The sequence below is a fragment of the Cibotium barometz genome, chromosome 65, assembly GCF_041138505.1.
Source record: "Cibotium barometz isolate CiBa-2024 chromosome 65, ASM4113850v1, whole genome shotgun sequence".
In the NCBI taxonomy this organism is placed as follows: domain Eukaryota; kingdom Viridiplantae; phylum Streptophyta; class Polypodiopsida; order Cyatheales; family Cibotiaceae; genus Cibotium; species Cibotium barometz.
In genome coordinates, this window is record NC_141110.1 from 23,683,957 (window position 1) to 23,706,289 (window position 22,333).

At 38.5% G+C, this 22,333-nt stretch overlaps 1 protein-coding gene across 1 annotated transcript; it reads right to left on the bottom strand.

Annotated features, from left to right (window-relative positions):
• LOC147603087 (17.5 kDa class I heat shock protein-like) lies at window positions 1-688 on the bottom strand. Its single transcript, XM_086797068.1, has 2 exons — window positions 442-688; window positions 1-310 (listed from the first exon to the last, which is right to left on the bottom strand). The coding sequence occupies exons 1-2, from the start codon at window positions 575-577 to the stop codon at window positions 135-137; spliced, it is 312 nt and encodes a 103-aa protein (XP_086653194.1). The 5' UTR covers window positions 578-688; the 3' UTR covers window positions 1-134.
• Between the last annotated feature and the right edge of the window lie 21,645 nt (window positions 689-22,333).

The window sequence follows — 22,333 nt, forward strand, 5'->3', positions numbered from 1 at the left end:
ATAGATATTTAATTATATATATATATATTGCCTAGCAGGCAATAGGCATACACATAGCTAGGGTATGGTTATCATTTACGACAATTGTAAGCCTTATTGATGCGATATGATTAAACCATTGTCAGTCCACTATATTACTTGGGTCCTGATTTGGGGATTGTGATTCTGAGAACCATGTCTTTGCAGGATGCCTGGATAGCCTTAGGGCGTGCCTCTGGCGAGAGCTGGATTCTACGCGTGGTTTTGCCGATGCTGAGGATCAAGGTCTGGTCGTCCTCCAGCTGCACTTTGGCATCTTCCACGCGAAATCCTGCACAACGATACCCAATATCGCTTTAATCTATAGTGAGACAAACATCATACAAGTCACTTTTTTTTCTTTTTCTTTGCAATTATTATTATTGGGAAAGAAGAAGAAGAAGCGTGACACTACAGCAGCACCTGTGAGGTTTACAGTGAAAACTAAGGCTTCAACCGTCTCCTCTTGATCTACATGCAACTGGGTCTCGTTGTGACACTGTGCCGGGCGCCCTTCTGTAGGAATAGGGCGATACTGGGCTTGCATTTCATGAGGCATGGCCACTAGACGACCTCACAAATTTACACACTGCAATGGAGGGCTCGCGGATGCTTCGAGCCCGTGATTGCACTTCACGACGGTAGACGGTGTGGTAATTGGAGCGAGCATGAGATTGCACTTCACAATGGCGGGCTGCAAGCGGCCAACTGCACAGTACGGCCACAGAGTGATTGAGAGGCCTCCCACGTCAAATTCGTAAAGCAGCGACTTGTCAATGACATGATGATGATGATGATGGGCATAAAAACGTGGTCTTGTAATTGCCTTTTGGCCACTAAGCTCCAGCACTCATCAACCTCGCTGTACACCACCACCCAGGTGAACCACCCCACACGCACTCGACAATATATTCCTTCAGAGTGCAAACCTTATTCCTAGCGAGGCACTCAGTGTGTGAGGGTCCCGTTTCTCCGGCCCCCTTAATAGGCATGAGGATTTTAAGCCACTTGCGGCACTTTTTGAGATCAATAAAAGGGGTATACATTTGAATAGATGACTAACGAATGAATTTTGTTAGAGAAACTCTAGCATGGTGGAAGCGTAGAAGAGTAAAGTCCCATTTCTCTAGTTCGGTGGAACATTGTCCCCAACCAATGGAAGACATTGAAATCTAGCCGGTTTTCTAGCTCAAAATGATGAGATCTGCCGGTTCTATAACTAAAAATAGTAAAAGTTGACCGGTTTTCTTCAACACAAACTCTAGTTTTAGAGTGTGTGTGTGTGTAAAAGAGAGAGAGAGAGCGAGAGAGAGAGAGAGAGAGAGAGAGAGAAAGAGAGTAGGAAACTATGTTTTTAAATCTTGATAATGGTTTTAAATCTCGATTAATAAAGGATAATTATGAAAGATTAATATTCCATCAAAATTTGCCCAAATCATGTTTTTAATGTTTCTTCTCAAAATTGTGAAGGTGAAGGTGCCATACCTACTAATTTTTTAAGACATTCACATTTACCTTTGTTATTCTTTTGGTGGCCTTTTAGTTTGGCCTTTGCTACTCATGGTATCTCAATATAGAGATTACCTTTCCCTTATGTGCTAAGGCACCTTTGTTTTTGACATCTCCCACTACTATTAATAGTCCCACATGCCTTGCCGCCTTACTGTTAATAGCCTTCATTAGCATGCTAGCCCATATTTGTAGACATCGGTAGTTGGATGTGCATTTGGTCTATCTTATATTAGACTAATGTAGCTCATGTGATGGACCTACTTTTTAAGACCTTATTCCCTCCCAAGTTTTCTTTTCGACTAGCATCATGCTCATTTTCTGGCCATCTTGGCCATAAAATATAAACACTTGTTTTGAGTTATCGTCAAAAAAAGAAAGAAAAAAGAAAAAACAGGACATGTTTCTAATAAACCTATCATTTCAAAGGGTGACCCAACCCGTCAAAAATCATCCTTGGTCCCTCTTGCCATTGCCTTAATAGTCGCCTTTGTCCATGTCTCTATGTCTACATCCTATTGATATGTGTACATAACAAGTATTTATTTGAAATATTTTACTATATATATATAGATATATTTATATAGATATATATATATTTATATATGTATATCTATTATGTGATTTAATATCCTATATATCAATGTCTCCATCCTCTTGGTCCCTCTTGCCATTACATTAGTAGTCACCTTTGAAACTGATTGACTAAGCTCATCTAACCCACTAACCTAATCTAATCCATTTACTAAAATTTAACCAACCCAGAGCCCTACCCTAACAATATTGTTCATATAAAAAAGATTTCAATTAGTAAAATTTTATAAATGGTTTAGATTAGCTTAGCTAGCTACTTTATTGATATAATAGTATATCAAGCACATAATAGATATGTATAATAAGTAAAATATATGAAATAAATAATTGTTATTTACATAGTGAAAAAAAGGTTTCAATTAGTATAATTTTATATGTGCATATGTATAAGTTAAATCGTATATGAGATATAAAGTTGGGTGGTTGTACAATATTAAGAGTCTTGACTTTGGGATCACATTGTGTGGATGGGAAACCATTGATATAGCTCGGTCGAGTTATCCTTCTAATCGTGTCATCCCAAGTGGCAATCGCTAGATGCTCGAAAGATAACTCGATCGAGTTATTACCCTTGCCACTTGACATACTGTCATGACCACGTAACTCAATCGAGTTACATGGTGGACATCCATAATGTAACTCAATTGAGCTACGTGGTGGATATCCATATATGTTCAAGGAAGGTTGGAGGTGAATATCCACGTAACTTGAACGAGTTATGCGGTGGACATCCACGTAGAGGTACCACATAACTCGATTGAGCTACGCGGTGGGACATCCACCATAGAACTCGATCGATATACGAGCTATTTACGTGGATGTCCAATATGTAACTCAATCGAGTTACTTACATAACCCTGGCATTCATGTAGAGATCAAGCATACACCTTGACAACGTTGAAAAAAAAGTAAAAATATATATAAATAAATAAATCAAAAAATCAAAAAATTATTTTTTAATAACTTGAGCAAGTTACGAAACTGGACAACATAACAAGGAAAAAAAATCATTTTTTTTTTCCAAAAACAATCCCAAAATATATGATTTTTTGTTTACGTAACTTGACTAAGTTACGTGGATATCCAATCCACGATGGAAACGTGTTTGTTTTAATTTTTGGTAGGCATTTTAAAAAATATAATTTTCATGTAAATGGTCACCACGTGTGAAATGTTGTCGATTTTAAATTTTATTGTTTTTTCATGGAACTTGGTTGAGTTATATGCACTACAATTGATTAGATTTTCATTTTTAACAATTAGCTCCATAGGACCGAGTTTGCATCAAATTCACATCGAAGGATTTCCCTCTCATGAAGAAGTCTCTAGCACATATATTTGAATGAAATCAAGACACTGGGCAGTACATGCACAAGAAGTTCAAAAAAATAATGGTTTTCTTATTTAAGTTTTTGGTTCTTTTTAATGCTCATGTCATGTTGTTTGTGGTCTCACATCTTATGGGCACACTTCTATTGGCTCATATCTCATAGATCACATCTTATAGGCTCACTTCTATTGGCTCACATCTCACACATCTATTGACTCAAATCTCACACTTTTTGGGCATGCATTCATGGACTCACACCTATCTCAGCTTGTATCTATCTTCTAGCTTGGGCTTATATGTAGACTCGCATCTCATGTCTAGAGGCTTGTCTCTCCCGTTTGTAGTCTCATGTTACATCCATATATACTCATGACTGCTAAACTCACGTCTATGTCTAATTTTCACCTCAACTAGAGAGGTGGGTGACTTTTCAAGTTTCTTATGGTTCCTTGGACTTGAATATATGTGGGTGTTAAAGGTTCCTAATCCTAACTAATAGTGTTTATGTAAGTGACCAACAACTTCTTCTTTTGCTCAACGAGTCATAAAGGTTCCTAGTCCTAACTAATAGTGTTTATGTAAAAGACCAACGACTTCTTCTTTTCCTCAGCGAGTCATAAAGGCTCCTTGATAGCAAGGTTGTTTTAGAAATGATGATCCTGATTGGCTAGATTTGGATAATGACATTGATGACTAAACCCAGAGTAGCTGGGTTAGCATGATGTTAGCAATTACTTTTGTAGTCATTATATGATGTTTTTTACTATTGTGTAGTGGCTAATCCTAGAGTAGCTAGACTAGATTTGTCCTATGTATTATTTTCTTATATTTATATATTATCCCATTTTCATTCCATATAAGTCTATCATTTCTCCCTCTCTCTCTCTCCAAGGCACACATGCACCTACATAATACACACAAACATTCACATGCACACAAATTTAAAAACTTATTCAAACATGTCTTTTTCTTTTACTAATGTTTTGTCTCTTTTCATATCTATTTGTTTGGTGGTACTTTGGCGTACACATTGCAACCAAATGTACTCTGATGAAGACCAAACTTTGTAAAGTAAGGGTGGGATCCACATATACACACTCAAAGAGTTTGGTTACCCATCAAATCACATTTTGTTGTGATATTAATGTGATGCCATTTTCTTGATTTCCAATGTGTCATGGCCTTAGAGAGCCTCCTCCAAATTGGTCCTTTGGCCTGCACCGTGGAGCCAAATGTGCTCTGATGGTGAGACCAAACTTTGTAAGAGTGAGGGTGGGATCCATATACACACTTTCAAAGGTTGGTCACCATTGAAGAACTTTTGGTTATAATATCCATGCCAAACGCCTCGTTTTAATGTGTTGTGGGTGTTAGAGAGCTCCCTCAAATTAGTCATTTGGCTGCCACATTGTATTGAAATGTGCTCCAGTGGTGACCGAACTTTGTAAGATTGAGGGTTGGGTCTACATATACACATTTGCAAATTTTGGTCACCATCGGAGCACATTTTATTGTAATGTGCATTTCATTTGCGTAGTTTCCAATGTGTCATGAGACGTTAGAGAGCCCCTTCCAAACTTGGGCCTTCGGTTTGCACTTTGCAACTAAATATGCTCTGATGGTGACCAAACTTTGTAAGAGTCAGGGTGGGTCCACATATACACACGTGCAAGGTTTGGTCACCATCTAAGTACATTTAGTTGCAATGTGCATGTCATTTTCTTTATTTTCAATGTTTCATAGCCTTAGAGAACCCCCCTTGAAAATTAAGCCTTTGTCCTACACATTGTATTCAAATATGCCGTGGATGGTGACCAAACTTTGCAAGAGTGAGGGTTGGGTCCACATATACAAAGTTGTAAATTTTGGTTATCATCAAAACACATTTGGTTCCAATGTGCATTCTATTTTCTTGGTTTCCAATGTGTCGTGAATTTAGAGAGCCCCCTCAAAATTGGGCCTTAGGCCTATAGAATGCATTCAAATATGATCTAATGGTGACCAAACTTTGCAAGAGTGAGGGTGGGGTATACATATATACACTTGTAAAGTTTGTTCACCCATCAAAGCACATTTGGTTACAATGTGGTCACCATTAGAGCACATTAGGTCCACACATTACAACCAAATTTACTCTCATGGTGACCAAACTTTCTAAGAGTGAGGGTGGGGTCCATATATACACACATACATAGTTTTCGGAGCACATTTGGTTATAATGTGTATGCTAGAGTCTTAGTTTTCAATATGTCATGGCCTTAGAGAGTCCCTTCAAAATTGCGCCTTGGGCGTACACATAACAACCCAATGTCCTCTGATGGTGACCAAACTTTGCAAGAGTGAGGGTGGTGTCTTCATATACACACCTACACAGTTTGGTCACCATTAGAGCATATTTAGTTGTAATGTACGACCAATTTTCCTAGTTTTCAATGTGTCGTGACCTTAGAGAGCCCACTCGAAATTCGTCCTTTGGTCTACACATAACCAAATGAGCTGTGATGGTGATAGAAATTTATAAGTGTGTATATGGGGTCCACATACACACTTGCAAAGTTTGGTCAACCATTAGAGCATATTTGGTTGTAAAGTGCAACCCATTTACTTGGTTTTCAATGTTTCATGACCTTAGAGCCCCCTCCAAATTGGGCCTTTGGCCCACACATCACAATTAAATGTGTCATGGCCTTAGAGAGCCCCCCAAAAATTGGGCCATTGGCTCGCACATCACAACCAAATATGCTTCGATGATAATCAAACTTTGTAAGTCTGTATATGTGAGATCCACCCTCACTCATCCAAAGTTTGGTCTCACCATTGAAGCATATTTAGTTGCAAAATACGAGCCAAAAGACCAATTTTGAGGCGGCTCTCTAAGGTCATGACACATTGAAAACCAGATAAATCACTACAACATAAAGCAAGCATAGATGCACAAGCTACGGGGCTGTCTTTAATCGCGTCTAGTTTCTTTGAAACTAGACGCAAATATAGATGTGATTTTAGACCCGCTTATAGATGTAGTCTGCAACAATTTCCTATGAAGTTGCAATTGTGGACCTTGCAAAGAAAAACACAATCTTCAATCCCCGAAAATATCATTTGCTGAACTATGTGCATAAGATTTTGATAATATGCATGATTTTTTGGTGCATTTATATACAAATGAATCTCCAGAAAGCGTATTTGCAAAAAGGAAAGAGAGAAAAAAAAAGTATAAATCGAGTAATGTGGTGAAAGAGATGGATACATGCAAAGGCTTAGGTATATCAAGTAATGCCATGAAAAACAATCCAAAGGACAATGATTCAATCCCCACATCTTTTCATCAAAGTGAAGCTTTTTTTTAAAAACTTGAACCTTCACATTTGGATACATGTAAAGTCTCGGGCATATCAAGTAATTCCATGAAAAGCAGTCCAAAGGTGAATGGTTAATTAATGCCAGGAAAAGCAACCTATCACAATAAATCTATACATGTAAAAAGGCATGAATCTTTACATGTAATCTCAAAAACATAAAAGCAACATATCACAATAAATCTATATCGAGCTATCTATGTCTCATTTGTCTAATTGTAGTTTCGATAATAAATATATTGGAATGCAATGGGCTGATGTAGAGGATACATAAATAAGGTGTATTTCGAGACTCACGTGCATTGTGAGTCTTGTCGATTCAAAGTGCACAAATCCATCTCATATTATCCATGTCTCATTTCTCTGATTACAGTTATGAATTACTAATAAAACAATCAATCAATCACCAATACCAAAAAACCAAAAGGAAGACCATAGCTGTAATAAAAATACAATCAAAGAACTAGAGTTCAATCTCATCTTCAAAGAGCCCAACCCTTGCTAAAGTATCTATCTCAATGTCCATGCCTATATCCAAATCAACAAAGAGATCAATCCCACTACTAGAATCATCACTGTGAGAGGCAATATCATCATCTCCAATAGCACGATCATCATCTCCAATGGCACGATCATCATCAATGGTTTTCAAGCTATCTCCCTCCATAGTTGAGTTGACATGCTCCTCCATATGCTCAATGTGTGTGAATGTACTATAAATGGCTCTTAAATGTGGTGAGATTGGGATTATATGCCACCATCTCTTATCGTCAATCATTGGTTGATACATAACCTATTCAAGCACAGAGATACATCATAGAAAAAAATTACATCTCTACTATCTGTAAATGCATATATTATAATTACCAATAATTATATGTACCTGTTCATGACAATGTTGTGGTAGCACTAGAGTCCCATCCTTTCCTTGCCAAAACTTTGTAGAGTCAATGGTCACAAAGCCGCTTGATTGTTGCATTAGGACCTCTTTCCACCACATCCGTTAACCATTGGATATCCAAAATATATTCAAAGAAGCTTTGAAAGTCAAGCTTAATGATATTTTGGATCAATCCACCATAATCATCCATGGCTCCATTGACTCCCTCAAAGATTACAATTACCTTACAATCTTGGGTGTTCCTCTTCTCATCAATCCTTTGTGTGTGAAAATGTTTACCCTCTGACCACAAAGCATTTAACATTGTGCACTATGCCAAGACAAAAAAAAAAACCTCAAAATAAATTTTCACAAGTTTAACATACTAAAATATGATTGAGCACACAAGTTTGTTTACCTTTTTGAAGCATCCTTGGGCATACGCCCACTCCTCCAATGTGATATGCATGTTTTCGTCTTGCCCCAATCTCTCCATCTCCTCATACAGCCAATCTACATCAAGATCCTTAAGAAGTGATCGTAGGTTTCTAGGGGTATGGCACACTACATCCATGGCGCTTACGGAATGCCGACCTTTCACTTTGTCTTCTTGCTTTTTCATCTTCATACTTTGCCACCCATCTTCTCATCACGTCACTATTAAGCACACAAAAGGTATGAAGCTTACTATGCATCTCTGTATCCATGACTTTGGTCCTTCCCTTTCCTTGAGGAACATGAGAGGTCATCCTCAAGTCTTCTTCATTGCTCCATAGGTGAGGGAGAGAGGGATCCACTTCGGCAAGGTATTCTGAGATATAAACAAGTGATTCTTGTACCAACCAACCCTTAGCCATACTACCTTCTAGCTTTGCATTTTGCCTTATAAAATCTTTCAAGGTGTTTATCAAACGCTCAAGAAAGAACATCCCTCGAGCATGCACAGCACCACATATGGCAATTTTATCAATTAAATGAACCATAAGATGTAGTTGTCTTGTGAGAATTGACCGTGGAAATGTCTCCTCGACCAAACAAACCACCTCCACTGCCATGACCCTTGCATAGTCAAGTGTACATGGATCGATTTCCTTTGAGCTCACATATCTACAATGTGAAACGATAAACAAATCATTTTGAGGAAAATGCGTGTAGGAAATTGTCTCTATGAGGGTTTGGGGTACAAAACTCACAAGCTCCCCCATCTTATAAATCGTCTCTCGCACTTCATGGGATGCATAATTGGAAATGCTTGTAGGAAGAATAAACTATAAACATTTATACACCATGATTAGATACATCATGATTGAATAATTTAAATATGTACAACTTCAATGTTTCACTAGCTTGAAGCATCTTGTGCCAATCGTGGGACTTCAAGCCAAATAATTGTTCAACACCTCTCTTCTTTGTCTTTGTGAAGGCACCTTTTAAACACCTCATGCACCCCGTTGGAGTAGTATCTCATGCATCCCGTTGGAATGTAGTAATGGCATCTTTCACCAACTTCTCCTCCTTATTTGTCAATATCCAAAGTGCTCGAGGTAGAATTGTCTTCCCAGTTGGTCCCTCTCATAGCAAAGCTCTTTGCATCCTCTCTATGCTCTGTAGATCCTCTCTTACAAGCAAGGAGTCCTGTGTTCCTCTCAAGTGCTCCCAAATGTTAGAGGCAACATTCTTGAAGATGTGCATTAGATCAAGAAGATGGTTGATTTTGAGGCTCATTCAATATGGTAGGCTCATTCAATATGGTAGGCGAAAGAAGATAGAGTACCTTATCAATTAACATTAAATATTAAGAGGATTATCTTTCCAAATCAAAGCTTGTATTGGAATTTTATGTCAAAGATATATTACCTATTCATGCCGGGGGGAGGAGGACTTTCCACTCCATATTCCATAATGCCTTCCAATCTCCCATGCTTAGTGGATGGGGAGGGACTCCCATCCAAGAATAAACAAATTTGGGATGATGATGAGGGAGAAAACGATGATGATTCGCAATGATGATTCGCATATATCACTTTCTTCAAGCTCTCTGGCCTAGATACCACCAATCATGAACCACAAATAGGGCATGCATGGTATCCAGATGTGGAGAGACCTAGACAACATACACATTTAAGCATGTCAAAAAATAGTACAATGATAATAAAGAATCATCATGAATAGAAACCCATTTGACTCACCTGAACACTCCCCATAACCAGGATAGTTATGCATCGTCCACATCAAGATAGCCTTCAACAGGCAGTCTCGTGGAGGCCAACATATGTCATGCACATGGATACCTCTCCAAAGTATCTCAATCTCACAGGAATCAAGATATATATCCATATTTTTTACCTTATGTTTCCCAAGAATGAGAAGGGATAACATGACATGTCCTTTCTTGCCATGGATGGAGGAATGTTGTAATTCACCACTACCACACTGGCCATATACTATATGAGGTGCTCTTGGTTCCAAAAGGATGAACACCATCCATACCCAATCCAAGTCTCTAATGTCTAGGATCTTCCTTGAAGCTTGGACACATTTCTTCGATGTGCTTCCATGCAAGAGTGTATGCGGGAATTCTCATCTTTCCATCATTGGATCGATGAGAGGAATGCCATGACATGAGCTCTGCACTAGATTTGCACTTGAACATGTGTTGGATGTGAGGAATGTGGAAAAATGTCGCAACACCTTACGCGGCACATGTAGACCTTTAAGGTCCTCTTGATATCTTGGCTCGCCACACAACTAGGACACTCTTCAGCCAGCCGCATGTATCCCACGGAAGAGAACACAATCATTGATTCATGCACGGATGTGAGTATAATCTAGCCTCCAAGAGATGTCACAAAGCTCAATGCTTGGTCTCTTGAGGTTGGCAATCTATTCTCCTTTGGAAGCATCTTCAACAAAAGCCTATCGACAAAATAATCAAATACATTAATATAAAAAATAATTTCTTCTTATATATCTATAATGGAAGTAGACAATTTGTGAAAGTAGAAAACTCACTTGAGAAGTGCATTCAAACTTGCATTGCTCCATCCATAGATTGTTTGCAAGTTGAGAAACTTGAGAGAAGCGCGTAGAATGGAATATGTGCATCCCTCAAAAAGTGGGGTCAAAGCCGCATTATAAAGATGATCATTTTCCATGGCTTTTTCATTTTCACTACGGTCATTGGAAAATAGAGCGTGTATAATATCTTCTAAAACCTCTTCCTCCACCATCTCATGAGAAAAGGGTGGTGGGCTTGTATCTCCATCATTCTAATCCTCCACCACTTCTACGTTCTGTAAAGCCTCTGCCATTTCTCTACAACGCTTGGCCTCTTGACATCGCCTATGAGTTAACATAGAAGGGTGCGGCACATTATCCTACACAAACATGAGTATTTCAATGTGAGTCTCCATTGAATACTAATTCTTAATTAAATTCTTACAATATAAGCAAAGTATACTTACCATTGACCCTGTCGGTTCCCATTTTCCATAGATTAGCACCTAATCACATGGATCAAAAGCCTAAGCTTTGATATCAATGGAAAGAAGGGTATTAGGGGAGAGAGATTAGAGGAAGGATTAGAGAAGATTAGAGAGATTAGGAGGGATTAGAGGAGGATTCAGAGATCAAGAAGTAGAGAGAGAATAGAGGAAAGTCCAAGAACTAGAGAGAGAATGTGAGAATGCTGAAAAATGCAAGTTTCCAAATGTCAAATGATCAAAAAGTTTCCATACAAGTATGGAGGTCCCCTTTTAAAGGCCAAGGGTCCCCCTAGACCATATGTGAACATGCCCAATCCCAAGGCCCATGTTCTATGCCCATAGCTCATATGCCTAGGCCCTCCTAGACATGTGTGCACACACTTACTGATTCTTTCCACTTTACAAAATCCCAAATAAGGGATTTCTCTAATTCCCATCCACCCAAACACCACATTCGACATCATGGTTATCTTGAGTTCACTACCATCTCAGTCTCTGCCAAAGACATCCGAGTTCTACCATGAATGGCTCTTAGAATCATTGAAATGTGATTCATCGTAATGCTATGTTGTCGATGCATACATCCTCGACAACGATCTTACATACATTTTATTTTTTGTTGCAACCAACGATCCCGATTTTTAACACGAAGGGACTCATCAGTAGCTCTTCTCCTCTCCCTTGCGCTGGTTGTATAGTGGACATCAGCTAGTTTTAGCTTTTGCTCCCTTCAGCAGGCCGTACAGTGGTACAGCAAGGCAGATTCTTTTCTCTCTTCACCATCCCTCTCCTGACCATCAATTCAGGGATTGTGTTTGAGGATATCAGGAACTATTTTGAGAGCTTTTCTCTGGGGCTGTTGTGGAGAAATTTGGTACTATTTTTTGGAGCTTTTCTGGGGCTGTTTTGGAGAAATCTAGTAACTGTTTTAACAGCCCTTTTAGGGAAGATTTGAGGCTCTGTTCTGAGGGATATTCTGGCATAGATTTTGAGGTTAGATTTGATATCGTAGTGGGATATTGATCGAGGCTGATTTGCACTAGTTTGTGGTGTTGATTGGTACCCTAGATCTTTGATCAAGTGTTTGCTGAGCTTTGTGGAAAATCCAATGCAAGATTGCACCCGCACTTTGGTTTATTTGTATCTGTTTATTCATCGGAATAAAGCAATTCCAATGGGGGGCCGACCGTTTCCGACTCAGTGTTATGCTCTCTTTGGCATTGTATATGTTATTTCCTTTATGTTTTCAAAACTTTGTTAGCATCTGAAGTGTCTATCCATTGCATCTATGTTACCGTCCGGTCTCATTGGTATGAGATCTTAGGCTTTCTCGAAAGCAGAGACTTCCTTCCAACAATGAGAATTTCCTCGCTTGTGTGAACATGTGCTTATTTTGCAGAGAAGGATTTTCTCACATCGATCATCCCCCATGGCACATCCCCTTTGCATGTATGTGGATGGATCCCCAAAAGGACTTCGGTGTGAGCCCACTGACATGTCAATAAGAGTTTATATATTTTGCATGTATGTGGATGGATCCCCAGGAAGGACTCTGGTGTGAGCCCACTTACATGGCAAGAGAACATGTGTGGCTTCCGAGGCTTGACATGACAGACATGATGCTATAATCGTTGGATCGGTTATCCTTCACTGGCTTCACGATCATGGTACATCAAGATTGATCAAGTTCTCACATCTTAGGGGTTTGTTTCTTACTTCTCTGATCCAAATCTTTATATCAAGCGCAATGGGGATAACCATTTTGTGATATTGGCCCTTTATGACACTATACTTGTGTCCAATAATCTATCTTTCATGCAACAAGTAAAAAAGGTTTTATCCTCATGGTGGATCTTGGCGACATCCATTCATGCCTTGGTATTCAAGTTCAAAGGTATCATCACAATGGTATTTTGCTTTTTCGTCAAACAAAGTTTATCGAAGATATTGTTCAAAAGTTGGGATTGGCTGCTACACATTCGACAAACACTCCTTGTCTTGCAAGCTCTACTAGGAGTACTTCTGCAAATATTGAGGCTGAATCATTAGCTTTAACTCAACCCTATGCTAATCTTGTTGGTTGTCTTCAATTTGTGGGCATGAGCACTCGTCCTGATATTCTGTTTGCAGCAAATCTGTTAGGACAATACTTGTCCTCTCCATCTACAAGACATTGGTCTCAAGCTAAACGTGTTTTGAAGTACTTGAAGGGCACTGCAGATTTCGGACTCGTATATCGCCGTCAAGAAGACATATCTTCATCAACTTCTCTTAATCTTTTGGGTTATTGAGATGCTAATTGGGCAAGCTCTAACTTGTCCATGTGATCCACCAGTGGTAATTGCTTCTTTATCAATGGGTGTTTGGTATCTTGGGCTAGCAAGAAACAATGATGTATTGTAGTTTCTACTACATAGTCTGAATATGTAGCTGCATCTTTAGTAGCTCATCATGAATTGGTTTGGCTTTGACAATTGCTTGCTGATATTGGTCATTCTCCTTCCTCAAGCACTCCTCTTAGATGTGACAACCAAAGTGCTATTAGTCTAGCCAAGGACTACGTGCAACATAGCAAGTCCAAGCATATTGCAGTTCATTATCACTATGTTCGACATGAAGTAAGGAAAGGAGCAATAATGGTTGAACATCGTCCAACTGATCAAATGATTGCAGACATTTTCACCAAAGGACTCCATGAAGCTCGGTTTACACTTTTGCGATCAGAACTTGGAGTTGCGGCGGCCTCTCTTTTTGGAGATTAGCACATCTCACATCATGTCAATTTTGTCTAGATTAGGACACTTCACACATTACTTCACATCATGCACATTTATTCTTTGTACTTTATATATAGAAGCACATTGCACATGGACTTTAAGGTGGCATTGTACATTAATATGTAGGAGCTCGGGTTTTTCGCTTGTGCTCCCAAGGGTTTTTTTACTCGCAACTGGAGACCTTTATTTGAGTGGGGGTGTTGGAGCTATATATAGCTAGTCCTAACTCACTCTAGGTCTTGCCTATATAATATGTGTTCATTCTTGTGGAGCGTATGTGGTGTCTCTTGTCTCATCTCTCTCCCTCTCTCAACAAAAACCACTCAAAACCTACTTTGGAGTCACCAGACAAATGTGAAATAATGTGAATGACAATATATATATATATATTACAATTTAACTATGGACAACCAAGGCACAAGGAGAGGAGAGAAGAAATAAATCTTGGAATTATTTTTTGGGACCAATAATATTTATTTATATTAACTGTTCCAAATATGTCATACACCAAAGCCAGAGAAACTACTATCTGTTGGAGCTATATATATCACACCCTAAATTGACCTAGATGTCACCTATATATACAAACTCATAATCAATATGAACTAGTCTTTTGAGAGCATATATGGTGTAACTCCTTCTTCTCTCTCTCTTATCTCTTCGTGTTCATGTATTTCCAACATGGTATCAGAGCATCATCGATATTGCTATTGTGAAGAGAAGAGAAAGGATGTATCAATTGTGTTCATTCCATTCATATGCATGTTCTATGTTTTATTCAATCTCTTATTCATGTTTTGTATAATTCTAGTGATTAATTACTGTTAACATGTTTATGCACGTCCTTGGATGGTCGATCTGGACCACCCTATCTTATCCTGATTGGAATTGTATTTCAGAAATGCAATTAGTTCCAAAACCAATTGTGTGCATGACGTCGCGATATTTCTATAGAGTCAATTGATTTGTCAATCTCATATTCCTATCAAAAGTTTTGTCATTTTAGGTAAACAATACTTAAAATAGGAAAACAGGTAACGTGCAGCTCGTGCAGTAAATTTTGAGTATTTGCTCGGCTTTAGTGTTCAGAGTTGAAAGTTATGGTGTTTTTCGTGCAACAGACTTTTTGTCATCTTTCGTGGTGCTACATGCTTTTCATGTTTTAATCCAAAAATAGGTAATTTTTGGACTCGTCCATGTCTTAAAATAGCAGTACTCCAACTGTTTTTGGAGTTACTCTCTTATTGCATATCACGTTTTGTCTATTTTCGGGTACTACTTTTTATTACTGCTTTCTTTCCATAACTCGTAAATCATGTTCTATATTTGATGAGTTCATTGCTGCTCGTCGGTATCTCTTATTTTGCTCTTCATGATTCTCTTATGTTAGATGTATTCAATCTTCCTACTTCTCATGATATATGCAGTATCTTCTTACTACTTTTGAGAAGAAATCTGTTATAGAAATTCTTTATCTTTGTAATCTCCTAAAGAATTTTAAATACAAAATCGGTACTCCTATGATTTCACATATTGAATCCTTCAAAGATATCGTCAATCAACTTGTTGTTTGCTGGTGCTCCTATTACAAGAAATCAGTTGGTAACACATCTTCTTCATATGGTCAAGAATCCTTCATATAATAATATTGTCACTATTCTGTCTAAAAAGGATGGCATGAATTTTGACACTACTTGTATTTTTGTCATTGAATATTCTCAATGACATGAACATGGTACAGAGAATTTTGACACTACTTTGAATACACAAGAAGCTGCAGATTCCAAAACAGCTTGTATTGCTCGTTAAGCGTCTGTTTTTTTGTTTTACTCATGTTCGTCACTCTTATCAAGGTGGCAATTCTTCTCAAATTTAATATCCCAATAAACATTGTGCCTATTGTGATAAGAATGGTCATACTGTCTCTAATTGTTGGGAACGTCAATATGATGAGGAACATGGCATTACCACGAAGCAACCTCATTCAAATTCCTCCAAAAATTGTACTCCTTTTGTGACTATTGTGGTCGTACAGATCATCCATCTCATCAATGTTTCAAAAAGAGATATAATCAAGTTCACATCACGCAACATACAAGTAGTGATGAACATAATCATCAGGAGGTAAACTGTGTTCATCATGATATTTCTCCTAGAAGAGTACTTCTTATTTAGGATGGTTCTCTTTCTATTGTTGATTATGGTGCTACTGGTAATATGACTTACAAATCTCAATGGGTTCATAATTATCATGCTCTTCCAATTTCGAAATTGGTGTATCTTGCTAATGACACTACTTGTCAAGTCATGGGTGTTGGTGGTCTATATCTTGGCACCCTTTCCTCTACCAGAATATTGTGAGGAGTTTTGCATGTTCCAGAGCTTCAAAGGAATCTTCTTTCTGTTGCCTAGCTTGTTGATCTTGATTTTTTTGTTGGTTTTGATCATACAAAGTGTCAAATTGAGAGGGATGGGCATACTATCATAGTAGCTCCTCGACGTTGTAACCTATTTGAGCTCTCTTTGAATGATGATGTTGCAAATGTTGCTACTACTCAGGAGAACTTGATTGCAAGTTATGGCATCATCGATTTGTCCATTTGGATTTTGCAAAGCTTCTTGATATTCATCATCGTGATCTCATCAAAGGTATGGATCTTAAAGCTCGTCCTCATATGGGCATCTGTGAGTATTGTGCTCTTGGCAAGCATCATCGACAACCTTTTCATATCTCTACCTCTACACATTCACATGCCCTTTTAGATGTCATTCATACGGATATTTGTGGACCTTTTCCTCCCTCCAAATCTGACTATCGTTATTTCATTACCTTCATTGATGATTTCTCTCATTTCACATATGTTTTTCTCTTGAGGCATAAGTCTGAAGCCTTATCCATATTCAAGCAATATTAGGGTTGTTGCAAGATCAGGGTGTCCAGTTTTGTCCACCAGTTTATCCTGGAGTGGGACAATGCTTGGAAACCAAATTTTTTAGGGGCAAGGTACTTTAAACCAACTCAAGCAAGTAATAGAAAATACACATGCACTCAAATTAGCCCAATATAACTTAAATTAATATAAATTATCCTAATAAATAAAAAATATGATGAAATGATAAAAACGTGATCTTTCCAAACTTAGAGTAATCCAATTTTTTTTTCCATAGATGCACCATTACAAGTACAGTAGTCCCTATAGGTTTTAGATGGTTTACATCAAAAATGTAATTTTACTAATTAGATTATTAATATTTATAGGCTTTCTGATAGCCTACAACAATTTTAGAAAAGAGATCATTAAAAATCCTACCATTGGATTTGCAATTTTGACTAACCACCACCTGCTACTAATGTCTCACTATCTACAACTCTTCTGATCTACAAGATTGAGCATTTTAAGTAGTAGTTATTGTGGGTACCAAAAGTTGCATATATTATAACACTTTAAAGACCTTGAAATATTTAAAGAAAATAGACAAATAGCTTAAAATTTTCTCCAAAAAAAATCAAGTTAAGCTCTATATTATGTTAAGGTCCAAAGTAGGAATCTCATATGAGTTTTTGTGTAAAAGATATTAGCATTTTATAGAATCAGTCCAAAATTGGGACAGGATGTATCAGTACTACATGATAGCCTAATACCGGTGCTTATACCGACATCATTAAACGGGGTCTAAAAAAGCCCCATCATCGGTATAAACCCCGGTATCTATGCCGGAACCATGACGTCGGTATAAGCGTCGGGTATTAATACCGGTGCTTATACCGGAGCCTATATCGGCGTGTATATCGATGCCTATACCGACGCAAATACCGGCGAATATACCAGCGTGTATACCGACAGATATACCGGCATTAATACCGGCAAATATACCAACGTGTATACTGACAGATATATCGGCAAGACAATACCAGCAGATATACCGACAGATTTACCGACGTATATACTGGGCGAGTATACCGACACCTATACCGGGGAATATACCGACGCCACAGCAGAAATTTTTTTAGACAGAATGGTATTGCCTGGCTGCCTGCAGTCAATAGGACTCAACAACAGTAAACAGACAGCACCATTCTGTCTAAAATAGAGCACAAAAGACAATTGTGCTCGTTTTTTTATTTTTCAGATAAACAAGAAATTAAACATTACTCATGAATATTTTGATCATATACCAATAGTTTGAAGGTCTTACATTATGGTAATGCCTCCCAATTGATGGTCTCTCCTTCTTCTTCAAGCATCTCAAATAAGGTCACAAGGCCATGTTTGTGAGCGTACTTCTCTTCTCGCCTACTTGGTGGGCGATTCATGGCTAACTCCTACATAAACAATTAACAATTACAACTTTTAGAAATCAACATTTAGCCCACATACATACATTTAGATAAACAAAATTGCTACAAATACTTACGAATTCATGGCGCATGGTTTCGTAACCACCACTCCCAAGATGAGAAGCCCCTTTTGTTTGGAGTCTTGTCCTTGCCGCCTCTCTTTGTTGTTGAAACCTCTCTGGTGTCTCTGTGAGCTCCTCAGCTAATGGCTTTCCACTCCCTATCATCTAGCCAAACAGGTTTCTCTTTCCCCTCTCTAAATGCATCCCTCACCTCTGACCTACGATGCCCCATCAAAATACGAGCTGTATATTGTATCCACTCATTTAGAGACGACATTCATAGGGTCAGATGGCTGAAACTCTTGCTTTATCTTTGTATTTATGTAAATTTTCTTCTCCTTATCTTGTTGATCCCATAAAGTCATAACAGAGTTGTGAAACTGTATAGTGCATAATTGTCGAATTCGTGTCTTCATTGCCTTCCCTGCACTATTCATTATAGGTGCCCCATCCCTAATTGTGTATATCTTGATGTTGTCATGGTCATGTGCACCCCAGAGAGTGGAAGGTGAACCTATGGGTGTGCTATCAATAGATGAGAGCGAAGGACGACGCTCACGTGGTGGTGGTGTCATAGCATCTGTGGCACTACCACCACAACAATCTCCCCCTAAAGACCTACTACGTGCGCGACGTCTATGTTAAGAGGTGGTAGATCGAGCTATAAGAGGAGTGGAAGGCTGTGTGGTATGAGGTGTGGGAGCTGCTATCATACCGGCGGGTGTGGGAACTGCCGTCGTGAAGCTAGATGGTGAGGCATATGTCCCTGCTCCAGAACCCCAATAAGTCTGAGCCATGGCTCTCTGCTCTAGAGAAATGGAGGAGAAAAAACCATATAACTGCTGGAGACTCATGCCCTGAGGTGTAGGGTTAAATGAGAAATCAGGACTGTAGTCGAGCGACGGCGGTGAGTCATCACCCATGGCCTGTTGAACAAAAAACCATATGACAAACTTGTGCGAAATGAAAATTACATGGTAAACAATGAAAGAACCATATGACAAATATTAACAATGGTAAACCATATCACTTTGCACCTGCACTAGTGATTATGACGGTAAACGTTAACAATGGTAAACAATGAAAGGATGGCAATATCTGATCGTTACTATTAAGATTTAGTCAAATACAAGTTGAAAATTTATCATTTCAACATTAGGTGTAATCTCCAAAAATCCCTTACTTGAAGAGTTCAGTGACACTTGTATTAGACCATCCAAAAATTGACTGTAAATTTAGCATCGTAAGAGATGCACGCAATACAGATATCTTGGCACCATTGTATAGTGGAAGGCGTGCAAGTTTATGCATGGCCTCTTCCTCTGGTTCATAATTTGACCGTTGAGAATGTCGTGGTTGATGATCTTCATGTTCATGCTCCTCGAAGAGAACTTCTTGTTGCTCGATAAAGGCATCCAACATTTCCTCCATTGGACCTTCTTCCCATTCCCTGACCTTCTTCCATTCCCTCGGGTGCTGTTAATTGAGCTCCATCTGTCACTCCCTCCTTCGATACTCTCATCCTTTGTTGGGGACAAGAATTCATAGGCGCAATGTTATCAAGATGCGGCTGCACACTTGCTTGGTTGTACGATTGAAACCGTAAATTTTGTAAGCGCTCCATTGGAAATATGCCAACGGCATGAATATGCTGGTTGCAAATCCTTCATTTTCGAAAGGTACTTACATCGCATGCATGGATACGCTATTCTCTCTTCAAGATTGAGAGGCTCCATCTAGCAGGATAACATGTATATGTAGCTCGTTAAATGCAAATCATTATGCATTACAAAGCATTATGTAAACCATAAAACAGGGCTTCTTTTCCCTAGTCGTGAGGGAGATTTTAAAAATAACATTTAAAGCGTCAAACGGGCTTCTTTTCCCAGCCGTTGAGGGAGATTTTAAAAATAACATTTAAAGTGTCAAACGGGTTTCTTTTCCCAGTCGTTGAGGGAGATTTTAAAAATAACTTTTAAAGCGTCAAACGGGCTTCTTTTCCCCAGCCGTTGAGGGAGATCAAGTATACATTAGCGATGTTTAGGCATATACATTAGCTTATGGATATGTGCTTTAGGCAATTACATTAGAGTATATACATATAGACATAGCATTCACATGCATGTCTTAGACATTAGATTTCAAGTCGAAAAAGAGACCAAAACACCTTGGGTATGCGCCAAAAAAAAAATCTCTCTGTCTCTCTCTCTCTCTCTCTCTCTCTCTCTCTCTCTCTCTCTTGCAAAGTGTGTGTGTGTGTGTGTGTGTAAAGACAAATAAGCACATACATTAATTTCTTATGCACTCACATATATGCTAATATTAGCATATATGTGCATAAAACAACAAGCTTGCATACTCAATTTCAATTAAAAATTATAAATTGAGAACAAATTAAAAACAACAAGCTTGCATACTCAATTTCTATTAAAAATTACAAATTGAGAACAAAAAGAGAAGTAATATTAATAAAACAACATAATTGGTAATATGCTTACCTCTCAAATGTGGATTGGATAGAGTGCGTGTTCGAAGCAGATCTGCAAGGTAGGACACACGTGGAAGAAACAAACCTACACACACATTGCATACATTAGTAATAGATTCACATACACAAGCTCTCTCACTCTCTACATCTCTCACAACACACACATACAAATCTTCTCTCCAGTTAGTTGCATAATCTAATCAAGCATTAGATAGTCAAAAGTCCTTATTTCCTTAGGCACAAAGTCAATGTATACACTACTAGAGGTTTAGGGCATACCGACGTTAGAACACCGATGCAAATGTCGAACGTTGGTATGTACGTCCTAAACTTGGAGGCGAAAAATCGGGCGGGTAATTTTCAAAAGTTCATATACCGACGCTTATACCGACGGATATACCGACGGATATACCAATGGATATACCGACGACCGTAAGTTTTTTACAGCCGAGAACCTATTGTTCTCTGTTTTGCGCGGCGTCGAACTGCATCCAGAGAAGGTATGTGTCCATCTCCCTCAAGCGTTTCAACCCATTGTTTTTGTGTGTGTGTCTGTGTGTGTGCGTGTGTGTGGAGAGACTTAGTGAAGTGTGTGTGTAGATCTCCATCTCTCTCTCTCTCCTTGGACGGTTTGCCTCTCCCCATCTCTCTCATCTTCTTATGGCGTTTTGCCTCTCCCTCTCTTCTCATCTTCTTATATGTGTGTGTGTGTGTGTGGAGAGATTAGGGTAAATGGAGATTAGGTTAAATGTGTGATGTGTGTGTATATCTCATTCCCCTCTCTCCATCCCTTTGCATGTGATGTTCCAACAAAAGAACTTGAAAGGAAATTCCTTCATTAGCTAGGAGAGATTAGCCACTAAAGGTAAACAAATACCTATTTTTTAGTGTTTACAGGGTGCCTGATGGGACAAAATTGGGCACCTTGATCCTGCTACCACCCATTAGAAAGTAGTTTAACTTCATACTGGTCGGTCTATCAAGACTCTCTGTAGTGACAACGGTGAAGAACATATTTCAAATCTCTTTGATGACTATTGTATTGAACAAGAAATTCATCTCATGAGTTCACTGTTCCATATTCTCCTCAACAAATTGGCATTGAAGAGCGTAAGAATCGAACCACTCTTAATGCTATAGGATGTATACTTATTCATTTTGGATTATCCAAGAGCTTTTGGACTGAAGCAATTCATACATTAGTCTTTGTTCAAGATCATCTTCCCATAACTGCACTTACTGGTAAGATTCCCATTACAATTTGGACAGGGAAAACTCCTTCTATATCACATTTTCGCACCTTTGGATGCATTTCTTATATTCACATGCCAAAAGAAACACGACAAAAGTTGGATCCTTCTAGTTTTAAAGTTATATTTATTGGATATTCTCATAATTCTAAAGGATACAAATTTTATGATCCTACTTCTTAGAAAGTCATCATCAGTCGCGTGATGCTCTATTCGATGAACAATCGATGGGAGGTACATGG